Below are 13,074 nucleotides of genomic sequence, written 5' to 3' on the forward strand. Positions count from 1 at the left end.
TCCAAGGTGTGTAATATCATGGCTTACGTGCAGTGATTTCTCCAGATTCTCTGAACCTTTTGATGATATTACGGAGCGTAGATGGTGAAATCCCTAAATTCCTTGTTGAGAAATGTTGTTCTTTAACAATTTGCTCAGGCATTTGTTGACAAAGTGGTGACCCTCGCCCCGTCCTTGTTTGTGAACGACTGAGCATTTCATGGAAGCTGCTTTTATACCCAATCATGGCACCCACCTGTTCCCAATTAGCCTGTTCACCTGTGGGATGTTCCAAATAAGACTTTGATGAGCATTCCTCAACTTTATCACTCTTTTTTGCCACTTGTGCCAGCTTTTTTCAAACATGTCGCAGGCTTAAAATTCCAAATGAGCTAATATTTGCCAAAAAAATAACAAAGTTTTCCAGTTTGAACATGAAATATCTTGTCTTTGCAGTCTATTCAATTGAATATAAGTTGAAAAGGATTTGAAAATCTTTTTTATTTAGCATTTACACAAGGTGACAATTAGGGATGTCCGATAATGGCTTTTTGCCGATATCCGATATTCCGATATTGTCCAACTCTTTAATTACCGATACCGATATCAACCGATACCGATATCAACCGATATATGCAGTCGTGGAATTAACACATTATTATGCCTAATTTGGACAACCAGGTATGGTGAAGATAAGGTACTTTTTTTAAAAATTAGTAAAATAAGATAAATAAATTAAAAACATTTTCTTGAATAAAAAAGAAAGTACAACAATATAAAAACAGTTACATAGAAACTAGTAATGAATGAAAATGAGTAAAATTAACTGTTAAAGGTTAGTACTATTAGTGGACCAGCAGCACGCACAATCATGTGCGCTTACGGACTGTATCCCTTGCAGACTGTATTGATATATATTGATATATAATGTAGGAAGCAGAATATTAATAACAGAAAGAAACAACCGTTTTGTGTGAAGGAGTGTAAATGGGGGAGGGAGGTTTTTTGGGTTGGTGCACTAATTGTAAGTGTATCTTGTGTTTTTTATGTGGATTTAATAATTTAAAAAAAAAAAAAAAAAAAAACCGATACGGGAATAAAAAAAAACGATACTGATAATTTCCGATATTACATTTTAACGCATATATCGTCCGATAATATCGGCAGGCCGATATTATCGGACATCTCTAGTGACAACTTCACTTTTGGGGTTAGTATTATTATACATTGCTCTACTTTGTTTGTGCCTGGTTGTGAATTAAATAATTGTGTCTGTACTGTTGTATGTATGATTTAGTTATCATAAACAAATATACTCGGTTATTTCTTGACACAATACATGGAGTGTATTTCTGATGGTGTGGTTGTGTCATCCTGAGTGTCGTATTCTGCTGAAATAAAGATTTGACTGTTGCCACGAAATATGTCATAAAAAGACGGTCCGACAATCAAAAGTGAGCACTTTTCTCTTTCTGCTGATGTGGTCAGATACGGCCGCGTGTACACCGCAGCTGCAGACCCCTACCACCACTCGGTGGGGCCGACCACGACGTACGGCGTCGGCACGGTGGTGAGCCCAAACACACCTGCTTCATAACTCCAGTGTTATCATGTTGTTATGTTAATGAGCTGTGCTGGGACTTCAATTTTCACATGCATTCATGCATTCATTCATTCATTCATTCAATGGGGATTTAGCAGGCTATTTTCTGATTGTTGCTGCCCAACTTGCCTCAATTCATGGCAGCTTTTTCCAAAAGTGAGGGCAAAAGCTGCCTGACTTTAAGGCTGTTTATTGAAATGTTGAATGAACTTGTGATTTGAAGAATGTGTCATCAATGTTTCCATACTGAGGTGTCCAAAGTGCGGCACGGGGGCCATTTGCAGCCCGGAGATTTTTTTTGATTTTTTTTTGTAAACACTGTTACTTTAAAAATGTGTAAAAAAGTGGAATGAAAGAGTAAACGGGTGAAATGTAACAAGGAAAAGTTGCAATGTTGAATCCAATAACACAAAGCTGCCATGCAGGCTGGTTTTGTTTTAAACTGTCATTGCTCTAAAAATAATAATGAATCAAACTCAATGTTGTTATGAATTATTGACCTATTTAAGACTCCAATTACAACACATCAAATATTACACTTTGAAATGTTTTTGGTGAATATATTGCATATTTTGTGTGTTTGCCCCCATTTTTTTAAATGTCAAAAACGGCAAAAAACACACATATATATATATATATATGTATATATATATCTATATATATATAGATATATATATATATAGACATATATACATATATATATGTATATATATATATATATATGTATATATATATATATATATATATATATATAGACATATATATATATATATATATATATATATATATATATATATATATATATATATATATATATATATATATATATATATATATATATATATATATATATATATATATACGTATAGGTCCCACTAATAAAAGTGTTAAAAATAAGTCATTAATCAATAAATATCATTTATACTTTGAAATCTCTAGATCAACTTCAGATCCATCTATCAATTATACGTTTTTAGTACTTTTTGAACAATGACACTTAAAACAAGACAAAAAAAATTTCCACTGAAGGTCTCAGGGACCCGAAAATATCCCACTCATAAAAGTGTTAAAAATAAGTCATTAATCAATAAATATCATTTTTACTTTTAAATTTATAGATCAACTTCAGATCCATCTATCAATTATACGTTTTTAGTACTTTTTGAACAATGACACTTAAAACAAAACAAAAAAATCACACTAAAGGTCTCAGGGACCCGAAAAGATCCCACTCATAAATGTGTTAAAAATAAGTCATTAATCAATAAATATCATTTTTACTTTGAAATCTCTAGATCAACTTCAGATCTATCAATTATACGTTTTTAGTACTTTTTGAACAATGACACTTAAAACAAAACAAAAATCACACTAAAGGTCTCAGGGACCCGAAAAGGTCCCACTAATAAAAGTGTTAAAAATAAGTCATTAATCAATAAATATCATTTTTACTTTGAAATCTGTACATCAACTTCAGATCCATCTATCAATTATAAGTTGTCATTATTTCTTCAACAATGTAAAACTTTGTCAATATTGAAACTTTTTGGAGCTGTTGGCTCTTTTGCTGCACTTTTGAATGACTTGTTGTCATATTGGGCCCCCGGGGGCCGCACTTTGGACACATCTGGATTTAAAGACGCCAGCTAAAGTGCTAACATTTCCCCAGCCATATCACGCCGAGTTAGCTCACTTCCACTCGCTGCAGCTGTGGTTTAGGACGTGTAGCGAGGCCTGGAGGTCAGTGTGCATAACGAGGTGTGTGTGATGCGTCCACAGGCCAGTTTGTACCGGGGAGGATACAACCGCTTCACTCCCTACTGATGACATCATCCTCGCCATCAGCCAATCACAATCAAGTTGTACATATGGACGTGTTGTCATGCCAACGACTGTGTATTATTTATGAACCGTGACAACAATTAGTGTGTGTGTGTGTGTGTGTGTGTGTGTGTGTGTGTGTGTGTGTGCCTCACCAACTACCTCTCTTCTTCTTCTTGTTGCTGGTGTGTGTGACGTGTGCCGCAAATAAAAGTTGATCCTCGCTTACTTCCTTAAATAAATTCATTTGTCTTGTTGTTGCCAAACCTTTTTTTCACACTGAATTTATGGAACTGAAATTGTTTTGCTTTTTGAATTTTGGGAACTGATTTTTTTGTTTTTTTCTCTAACAAATGATGCTGTTGGTTTCAGTGAACTGTGAGCAAAATGTGTTGAAAATTTCAGTTTGTTGAAAAAACGTGTTTTTAAAATTCAGTGTAAAAAAAAGTGTCTTAATTGTCTTAAAGGTGGGTCTTCAGTTTTGAATATTTCTGTACTGAAATTTACAAACTGAATTTTTACACACTGAATGTATACACACTAATTTTTTACACACTAAATTTTTACACAGAATTTTTACACAGAATTTTTACACACTGGATTTTTACAAACTGAATTTTAACATACTGAAGTTTTACACTCTAATTTTTTACACACTACATTTTTATACACTTGTTTTTTACACACTGAATTTTTACACACTAAATTTTTACAAAGAATTTTTACACTGAATTTTTACACACTGGATTTTTACAAACTGAATTTGGACACACTGTGTTTTTACACACTGAATGTTTACACACTGTGTTTTTACACACTGAATTTTTACACACTGAATTTTTACACACTGAATGTTTACACAATTTTTACACACAGAATTTTTACACACGGAATTTCTACACTAAATTTTTACATACTAATTTTTTACACGCTAAATTCTTACACACTGAATGTTTACACACTGAATGTTTACACACTGGATTTTTGCACACTGGATTTTTGCACACTGAATTTTTACACACAACATTTTTACAGACTGAATTTTAACACACTGGATTTGTACACTAAATTTTTACACATTAAATTTTTACAGACTGAATTTCTACGTTAAATTTTTACATACTAATTTTTTACAATACATTTTTACACACTGAATTTTTACACACTAAATCTTTACACACTGAATTTTTACACACTGAATTTTTACACGCTGGGTTTTTACACACTGAATTTCTACACACTGAATTTCTACACTAAACTTTTACATACTAATTTTTTGCACACTAAATTTTTTACACACTGAATTTTTACAGACTGAATGTTTACACAATGGATTTTTACACACTGAATTATTACACACAAAATTTTTACACACTGAATTTTTACATATTACATTTTTAAACACTGAATTTTTACACACTGAATTTCTACATTCAATTTTTACATCCAAATTTTTTTCACTAAATTGTTCCACACTAAAAAAAATTTACTCTGAATTTTGAAACAGAATTTTCACACACAGAATTGTTTTTACTCTGAATTTTTAAATACTGTATTTTAAAACACGCAAATTTTGCTCACACATTTTTATTCAATGAAATTGTCAGCATTTTACACACTGAATTTTGTACACCAATTTTAAAACAACATTTTTGTTTTTACATTAAATTTTTACATACTGATTTTTTTTAAAATATAATTTTCTAGACTGGGTTTCATAACAATGAAATATTTTTATGCAGAATTATTTTACACTGAAAGTGTGAAAACTGAATTTTGAAAAAACTATGTTTTAAACACAAATGTTGCTGACAAATGATTTTTCAATGAAATTGTCACAATAATTTGATGTAAAAAAAAAAAATCAGTTGACAAAATCCAAAGTCCAAAAATGTAGTTTCATAAATTTTGTGTCAAATAAAAGCTTTTGTTATAAAGACTCAAATGAACCTTCATGGATTGACTTGAGTCTACACGCTTTTACTTTGAAAAGCTGGCCTGTTAGGGGGATTCTGATTCCAAATTTATTCATAATTTTAAAAAACTGATTAAAAATTCATATTTTTTTAAGTATCAATTTGAAAAAATACATTTTGATACTTGTCGCCATCTTGGAAGTATGCTAACGTCTCTTATATTAGTGTGCTAATGTTAGCATGCTAACTTTTTATGCTGGCGTTTCAGCTAATTTTTATGTTTACACTTAAAAATAGTGCATTTTGCTATTTCCTCTATCCGGTCACGTGTTAGCGTTAGCGTGCTAACGTTTTATGCTAGCTTTTTTAGCTAATTGTGTCTGTTTTTAACCTAAAAAAAAAAAATCATAGTTTTTGATACTTGTCGCCATCTTGGAAGTATGCTAACGTCTCTTATATTAGTGTGCTAATGTTAGCATGCTAACTGTTTATGCTGGTGTTTCAGCTCATTTTTATGTTTACACTTAAAAATATTGCATTTTGCTATTTCCTCTATCCGGTCACGTGCTACCGTTAGCATGCTAATGTTTTATGCTAGCCTTTTAGCTAATTGTGTCTGTTTTAACCTTAAAAAAAATCACAGTTTTTGATGCTTGGCACTATCTTAGAAGTATGCCAACGTCTCTTATATTAGCATGCTAATGTTTTATGCTAGCTTTTTAGCTAACTGTATATGTTTTCACTTACAAATAGAGCATTTTTGGTATTTCTTCTTATTCGGACATGTGCTAGCATTAGCATGCTAACATTTGATGCTAGCTTTTTAGCTACTGTTTTATAATACATGTTGATACTTGGCACCATCTTGGAAATATGCTAACGTCCCTTATATTAGCATAGCATGCTGACTTTTCATGCTGGCTTTTAGCTAAGTTTGTATGTTTACACCTACAAATAGAGCCTTGTGGTATTTCCCCGTATCCTGTTATGTATTAGCGTTAGCATGCTAACATTTGATGCTAAGCTACTTTTACATGTATTAACCAAAAAATAAATCTTTTTTTAAAAATATTTGGCACCTTCTTGGAAGTAAGCTCACGTCTCTTATGTTAGCACGCTAACATTAGCATGCTAGGATTTTTAGCTATATTTATATGTTTTAACCCAAAAATCATGGATTTTGAGGCTTGGCTTTGTCTTGGAAGTATGCTAAGGTCTCTTAAATTAACATGCTAACATTAGCATGCTAACCTATTACGGTAGCTTTTTGGCTGATTTGTATTTTTTACCTAAAACACATAGGTTTTGATGCTTGGCGCCATCTTAGAAGTATGCTAGCGTTTCTTATATCAGCATGCTAAAGTTGTCATGTTAATGTTGTATGCTAGCTTTTTAGCTAATATTGTGTGTTTAAACCTGAAAATCATGGACTTGGATACTTGGCGCCAGAGGTGGGTAGAGTAGCCAGAAATTGTACTCAAGTAAGAGTACTGTTACTTTAGAGATTTATTACTCATGTTTGATTGGTGAAACGGAGTCAAACGTCACCAGTGACTGCATCTGATTGGTAAAACGCAGGCATGCATAGATCCTACTTTGAAGGTCTGTCTGACGGACCAAAACAAGCAAAGCGTGCATTAACAGATGGATAAAAATCAGTAGCGAGCTGAATGTAGATAAATGGAGCGGAGTAAAAGTAGCGTTTCTTCTCTATAAATATACTCAAGTAAAAGTAAAAGTATGTTGCATTAAAACTACTCTTAGAAGTACAATTTATCCCAAAAGTTACTCAAGTAGATGTAACGGAGTAAATGTAGCGCGTTACTACCCACCTCTGCTTGGCGCCATCTTAGAAGTACCTCGGGATATAACTTTAATTGGTTCACGTGCCTCGGAAAACTCGTTCTGTAACCCATTCACAAAAAACTTGTTTCCATTGATGAAATGTTCTATTTTCATTCAAATTAATTTATGAAACATTGTTTTGACATGTAACATGCCTTTATAAGAATTAAATATTGCATGAAAAGCTATCAAATAGAATGTATTACAAACAGCTAAAATTAAGTAATATAATAATGTATAGTATTTACCTTGGGGAGTGGACTTTTACGGTATTTCCTTCCAGATGCTTCTACGTCAAACACACCAGAAGCAGCTTCTCCATATTTTCGTGCATAAATGGGTCCTGGGCTGGCGTTAAGGACTCATTGTGCTTCAGTGTGGCGCAGACTAGCAGTGCTACGCTCCATCTGCCTCGCCAAGTTAGCTAGCTCATGTTTGTGATGACTTCTTTCTTTAATTCAACTAAAATGATCCACTTTCTGTCTTCCCGTGCTTGTAAAAACAAAGTTACGCTCGTCACAAGCGATGAGCTAATGCTAATGCTAGCGGAAGTAGGTTTGACTGTCACATCCGCTATGACATCGAGGCTCGTAACTTAAATGTTTCTCTCTTCCTTTTTTCTTTATTTCGAAAGCTTTTTTGACACTAAATTGATATTATTGATTTTATTTATTTATTTTTACATTAAACCATACTTATAATTTACGTGTTTTAATCTAATTTCATTAACCGGATGTGGATTTTGAGTTTTGAAGTAACAAAAATTAATTAAAAAAAAAAAGCACAGACTTTACTCACGAATTCAACCAAATTAATCTGACAATCTCATTAAATGAAAATTTGTGAGCAAATGTGTATTTCGATTTTTTAAACTCTGTGTAAAAAAAATCAATCGATCGCAACTGGGCTGTACGGTTTTTAAACAGTTCCTTTAAAATGAAAAACCCACTTCCGGTTAATGGAATTAGATTTAATTCTGTTTGATTAAATTACATTTCATTAAACGTAATTTAATTGATTCAAACAAAATTAAATCAAATTTCATTAACCGCATGTGGGTTTTGAGTTTAGAAGCAACAAAAATGTTTACCCTGAATTTTAAAAACACCGTATTAAACAGATTTTGCTCATAAACTCAATTAAATTAAGCTGACAAATCTAATTAAATGAAAATATGTGCGCAAATGTGTAAGTATTCCGATTTTTTAAATTCAGTGTGTAAAAAAAAAAAATCGATCGCAACTCGACTGTTCGGTCTTTAAACAGTTCCTTTAACACTCAAAACCCACTTCCGGTTAATAAAATTAGATTTAATTATGATTAAATTAAATTACATTTAATGAAATTGTCGGCATAAGTTAAAATTAGGTTACATAAATTCAATGCAAGTAATACATATTTTTGTAGTACATACATACATTAAAGTGGTTTTATTCCAACATGTTCTTCAATGCACACATTGTAGCAAAGTATACCCCTGCTTAAAAAGTTTCAAAATAAAGCGCTTTTCTGTTTTCCTTCACTAATCGCATGTTTATTTCCATTTCATAAACGCTTCACAGGACATTTTGCAAACAAGATGCTTGTATCGCAGCTGGAAATAAAGTGTTGTCATACACGAAGCTTCGCTTTCTTTAAGAGCAGGAGAGAATGTTTTGGAAATGTTTTTATTAGATTCTTCAAAATGACAAGTTATGTACACAATATTTACACAAATGCTGGTGCTCAATCTGCAGACGTGGAGGAGGAAGGGAGTCAGATGTTAGTGAACGGCAACATCCATACTTACTATGTGCCAACATAAAAATGGATGGGAGAGGGGAGGACCGCATGCGTGAGGAGAGAGACAAGAGAAAGATGGGAGGGGCTTAGAAAGGTACCAAGGAAGGGATGATGAGGTCATAGAACATGGGAGCAAAAACAGGGAAAACATGATTGGAGCTTTTCAGAGGCAAACAAAAAGTGTGCTTTCATTTCTGCGTCTTATTGAGCGACGTCAGCAGCGTGGAGGGAGAAGACTCGTGACAGCGCGAGGCTCACGTCGGCTCGCTTGAGACTTGCTCCAAACGGACCCCCTCCTCGCGAGCGCTCCTGCAGCGTGGCCGGCTGAGGGGTCCGGGGTTTGGGGGGGGGGAGGAACGAGGACAGGGGACGAGGTGAAACAAGGGGAGGAAAGAGAAACATGTTGAGATCATCATGGTCACAAAGCACAAGGACATTCTTCCTTCATTCAATGGCCACATTTGAGTTGGCGGAGGCCTGCTGACTCAGCAGATACACACTTACCATGTGTGGGAAACATCAACACATGTACACCTTGGTCAAACGGCCTGACATGACACTTGAATACTGCAAAAGAATACTTTGGACTAATCCTTGGTCGGGAGATCCTTCAAAGTCTTCCTGAAAGGCCAGGCGGGTCTTGCTGTCCGGCCTGAGGAGGCGCCATGTTCTGTGGTCCTGCAGCTCCTTCCAGAGTCCTCCTCTAGCATACAAACCGCTCGTGGGCGGGGCCATCCACCACAGGCGCTTGACTCCTCCTCCGGCCAAAGGTGTGCCGTGATGTCGCCGGCTCCAAAGTGCACTCTAGTCCAAAGCTTTCACTGGCGTCTTGAGGGTGGGCGCGGACTCCCGAGGACCCGGGGCAGGCAGGCAGGCAGGCAGGCAGGCAGGACATACAAACCACTGGTCTTGGTTTCTCACAGTCTCTTTGAGCTGACCGTGCCTGACTTGGGACTTGGTCTTGAAGGGCTGTTGACTTGGAGGAAGAAAAGATAACAGAAGACTGTTAGCGGTGTATCCGACAGTGCGAGTGTGGCTGCGGTGGGAGGAGCTTAGACTGTGTGTGTGTGTGCGTGTGTGTGTGTGTGTGGCACTAACTCAAGCATGTTCTCTAGCTGTGTGTGCGTCTAAGTGTTAGCCCCGCCCTCTCAGGAGGCAGCCAGAGTGGCTGCGCTGTTTTTGCAGTCTATCTTTAGAGGGTCCGAGGGGGTGAACGCCACGCCGAGCTCAGTAAGGAACTCGGTACAGGAGTCTAAAGAAGAGAAGCCCAGAGTGGACTGCACATACTGCACCGCCAAGTCTGGCCTGAACCTGCAGACAAGCACAAGCACAGACAACAATCACACCTTCAGCGTCTTGCCAGGGGGGCGGGGCTAAGGAGGCGCCTTACGTTTTGACCATTGCCCGGAGTGCCACCTTGCGCTCCCGCTCGACAAACTTGTCAATGAGGTATGACGCCATGCGGGGAGCCTCCTGGTACAACTTGAAGAAGCGACAATAATTCCCTAAAGCCCAGGCGGCGCGGAGAGCGAGCGCGTGAGCGACGCACACGTCCGCCTTCAGTGCTGGGGTCAAGTAGACCAGCTCGGTGATGAGATCTGCAGGTGGACACACGCTGGGTGAGGAACATCACGGCTTGGCGGGTGTGCTGGTGGAGGGGGGACGTGCTACCTCCTGAGTTTCTGGTGAAGATGTAGTACAACAGGCGGTACGCCGTGAACTCTCCAATGTTCTCGGAGGGGTTGTCCTTGTAGAGCGCCTTCAGCTGCGTCTGGCACTGGTTGAACTCCTCGTGGTCGCCCTGAGTCACAAAACAGTCGTGGGTTAGATGTGACCCAGTGGAACTTGCGTGGCGGTCAAGCTAGCTCTGTTCCCAATGGGTATGCGGCACCATTTAGCCTTTCTCCAAGAAAAGTGCCCTACGTTTGTGTTGTTTTCGGCTGCAAAAAGTATAAACCTTTCTTCAGAGTTCCCGAGAGGTAATCAAGAATGGCGGAAGAGTGCAAGATTTTACGAAACAACGGGAAAATTAGCAAGCACTCCAGTGGAAGAATGCATGACTTTGCCGTGATCACTTGGTTAAAAAGGTTTGGTATTCATCAAGCTGTGCAGGGTTTCTCCTAGACTGCCAAGATACCTGTGGCGGTGGGGGCGTGGTCACCATGACAGAGTATTTAGCAAAATTTGCTATTATATGTTTCATTAAAAAGGCTAAAAAAATTTTCATAAACACTTTTTAAAATCTGTTACCGTATTTTTCGGACTATAAGGCGCACTTACAATCCTTTAATTTTCTCGAAAATGGACAGTGCAACTAATGTACGGAATATTTCTGGTTGTGTTGACCGACCTGGAAGCTATTTTATTTGGTACATGGTGTAATAAGTGTGACCACTAGATGGTAGTCACACATAAGAGATACGTGTAGACTGTTGGTGTTGTTTACGCCAGTAAACAACACCAAAGCTTTAAATGTTTCATTGAGAAAATAGAACATTAAAAACGTCACTCAAACTGTCAAAATGTTTAAGTACGACTTTGAAGCCGTGCCGCTCGATGGATTGTCGGAGAATTATGGCTGACATAGTTAGACGTACTGTGCTTCAACATACGGTATTACTACAGTGCGTGTATAAGGACCCCAAAATGTCACCCATTAGGAGACATTATCTGGCTTTTTGTCCCGCAATATTATGCAAAACCAACTTTTCTTACCTATTGGTACCTGCTGATGGGTGTTTGGGATCTACATATGTCCTGAAAATTTGCGGCTGTCCGCCATTGTAGTCCGTAGTCGATAAACGTATCTTTCTCCATCTTCTTATTATGGGACATTCATCCTCTGCTGTTGCCATTTCTAGTATAAAGTAGCGTACAGTTCTAACTTATATCTGTCAGTAGACTCACTGTGGAAGCACTAAAACATACCGGTGTAGTGAGATTACAATTTTCACCCACGGAACTGTAGTTATTAGAGAGTTCCGGTCGCACTGGTTTTTCCAAGCGATCGAAGTCTGAATGTCATTAAAACAGTTAGCTCCATCTTTTGACACTTCTTCCACTCCCGTCCTTGCACGCTACACCGCTACAGCAATGATGACGGGGAGAAGACGCTGTCAAAGTGGAGGCACGTAAATAAGACCGGCAACAAAATGGCGCATCCTGAAGCTACTGTCAGAAAGTGACTTGAAGATGATGAAACATCATCTATGCAACATTTTGACCAAATAACCACCATTACATGTTATGTAGACCACAAGGAAGACTTTTACATTTAGAAAATAATCATAATACGACCCCTTTAATGCACCTTATAATTAGGTGCGCCTTTTGTATGAACATAGACCTCAATAGACCCGCTCATCAGCAGTGCGCCTTATAATCTGGTGCGCCCTATGGTCCGGAAAATACGGTATGAATTAGTATTAACATATATTGATTGTTTTGCCACATTTACAATTGTTGCTGCTTATTATTATTATTGATTAATTAATAATAATAATTATTATTATTGTTGCTGCTTATTGTACAATGTACTACTAGCAAGAGACTACTTCTGTCCTTCCATGTCCCTGACTGAAGAGGCGAGCATGACATCACACTTGCTTGGCGCTGCTCTAGTTGGACTTTCTCTTCTTAAAAGTCCTCTTAAATATTTTCTGTCCTCTTAAATATTTTCACATTTTGTAGATGGCTGTTCACGGGTATATCTGGGATATATTAAAGTTACGTCCACATGGCAGACACGTTCATACTGCAACGACCAACTGGTGTGGTTTGGATTTGATGTCAGTTTTTCCCCATTTTAACAAACACACCGTCCGTGCCTAAAAGGTGAATGGCGGAGAACGAGGAAGTATTGTTGTGTTGAGTTTGAGTTTATTTGGAACATGCAAGCATAGAACATGATACATCACAATTTCCAGTTTCTCTTTTCGACATGTTGGAAAAGGAGTCGGAAGAAGCAGAGCTTATTTAATCCTACCCCTTTTCTTTTACATAACAGTTGCTAAAACTTTTGTTCACTTCCTGTTCTCAATTTATTCACAATATAGTCCATAAGTAATCACAATAAAAATAAATAATACTCGGTGAAGTAAATTATATTACATATGGTGAGATTATCTT

General features: G+C 36.9%; 3 protein-coding genes across 11 annotated transcripts in view; 1 reads left to right on the forward strand and 2 right to left on the reverse strand.

The window, feature by feature from the left end:
- rbfox1l (RNA binding fox-1 homolog 1, like) overlaps nt 1–3,839 on the forward strand; it is a 39,316-nt gene extending 35,477 nt beyond the window's left edge. The window contains exons 11-12 of the mRNA XM_062062499.1: nt 1,468–1,549; nt 3,362–3,839. Of these exons, the coding sequence (XP_061918483.1) occupies nt 1,468–1,549; nt 3,362–3,406 (127 nt within the window). The 3' untranslated portion in view covers nt 3,407–3,839. The remainder of the gene's footprint in view (nt 1–1,467; nt 1,550–3,361) is intronic.
- LOC133659778 (uncharacterized) overlaps nt 1–7,700 on the reverse strand; it is a 44,806-nt gene extending 37,106 nt beyond the window's left edge. For 6 of the 7 annotated variants that reach the window (XR_009827717.1, XR_009827715.1, XM_062062505.1 and 3 more), the window contains exon 1: nt 7,413–7,700. The gene's annotated coding sequence lies outside the window, so the exon portion shown is untranslated. Of the gene's footprint in view, nt 1–7,151; nt 7,225–7,412 lie in introns of all 7 variants that reach the window. The other variant, XR_009827716.1, reaches the window with a different exon arrangement.
- A 1,117-nt stretch (nt 7,701–8,817) lies between these two features.
- Nucleotides 8,818–13,074, reverse strand: part of leng8 (leukocyte receptor cluster (LRC) member 8) — a 28,128-nt gene continuing 23,871 nt past the window's right edge. For all 3 annotated transcript variants that reach the window (XM_062062510.1, XM_062062509.1, XM_062062508.1), the window contains 3 exons: nt 10,618–10,747; nt 10,337–10,544; nt 8,818–10,257 (listed from right to left, as the gene is read on the reverse strand). In XM_062062510.1, the coding sequence (XP_061918494.1) occupies nt 10,095–10,257; nt 10,337–10,544; nt 10,618–10,747 (501 nt within the window). In that variant the 3' untranslated portion in view covers nt 8,818–10,094. The remainder of the gene's footprint in view (nt 10,258–10,336; nt 10,545–10,617; nt 10,748–13,074) is intronic.

This window comes from Entelurus aequoreus, linkage group LG11 (genome assembly GCF_033978785.1).
Source record: "Entelurus aequoreus isolate RoL-2023_Sb linkage group LG11, RoL_Eaeq_v1.1, whole genome shotgun sequence".
Classification (NCBI taxonomy): domain Eukaryota; kingdom Metazoa; phylum Chordata; class Actinopteri; order Syngnathiformes; family Syngnathidae; genus Entelurus; species Entelurus aequoreus.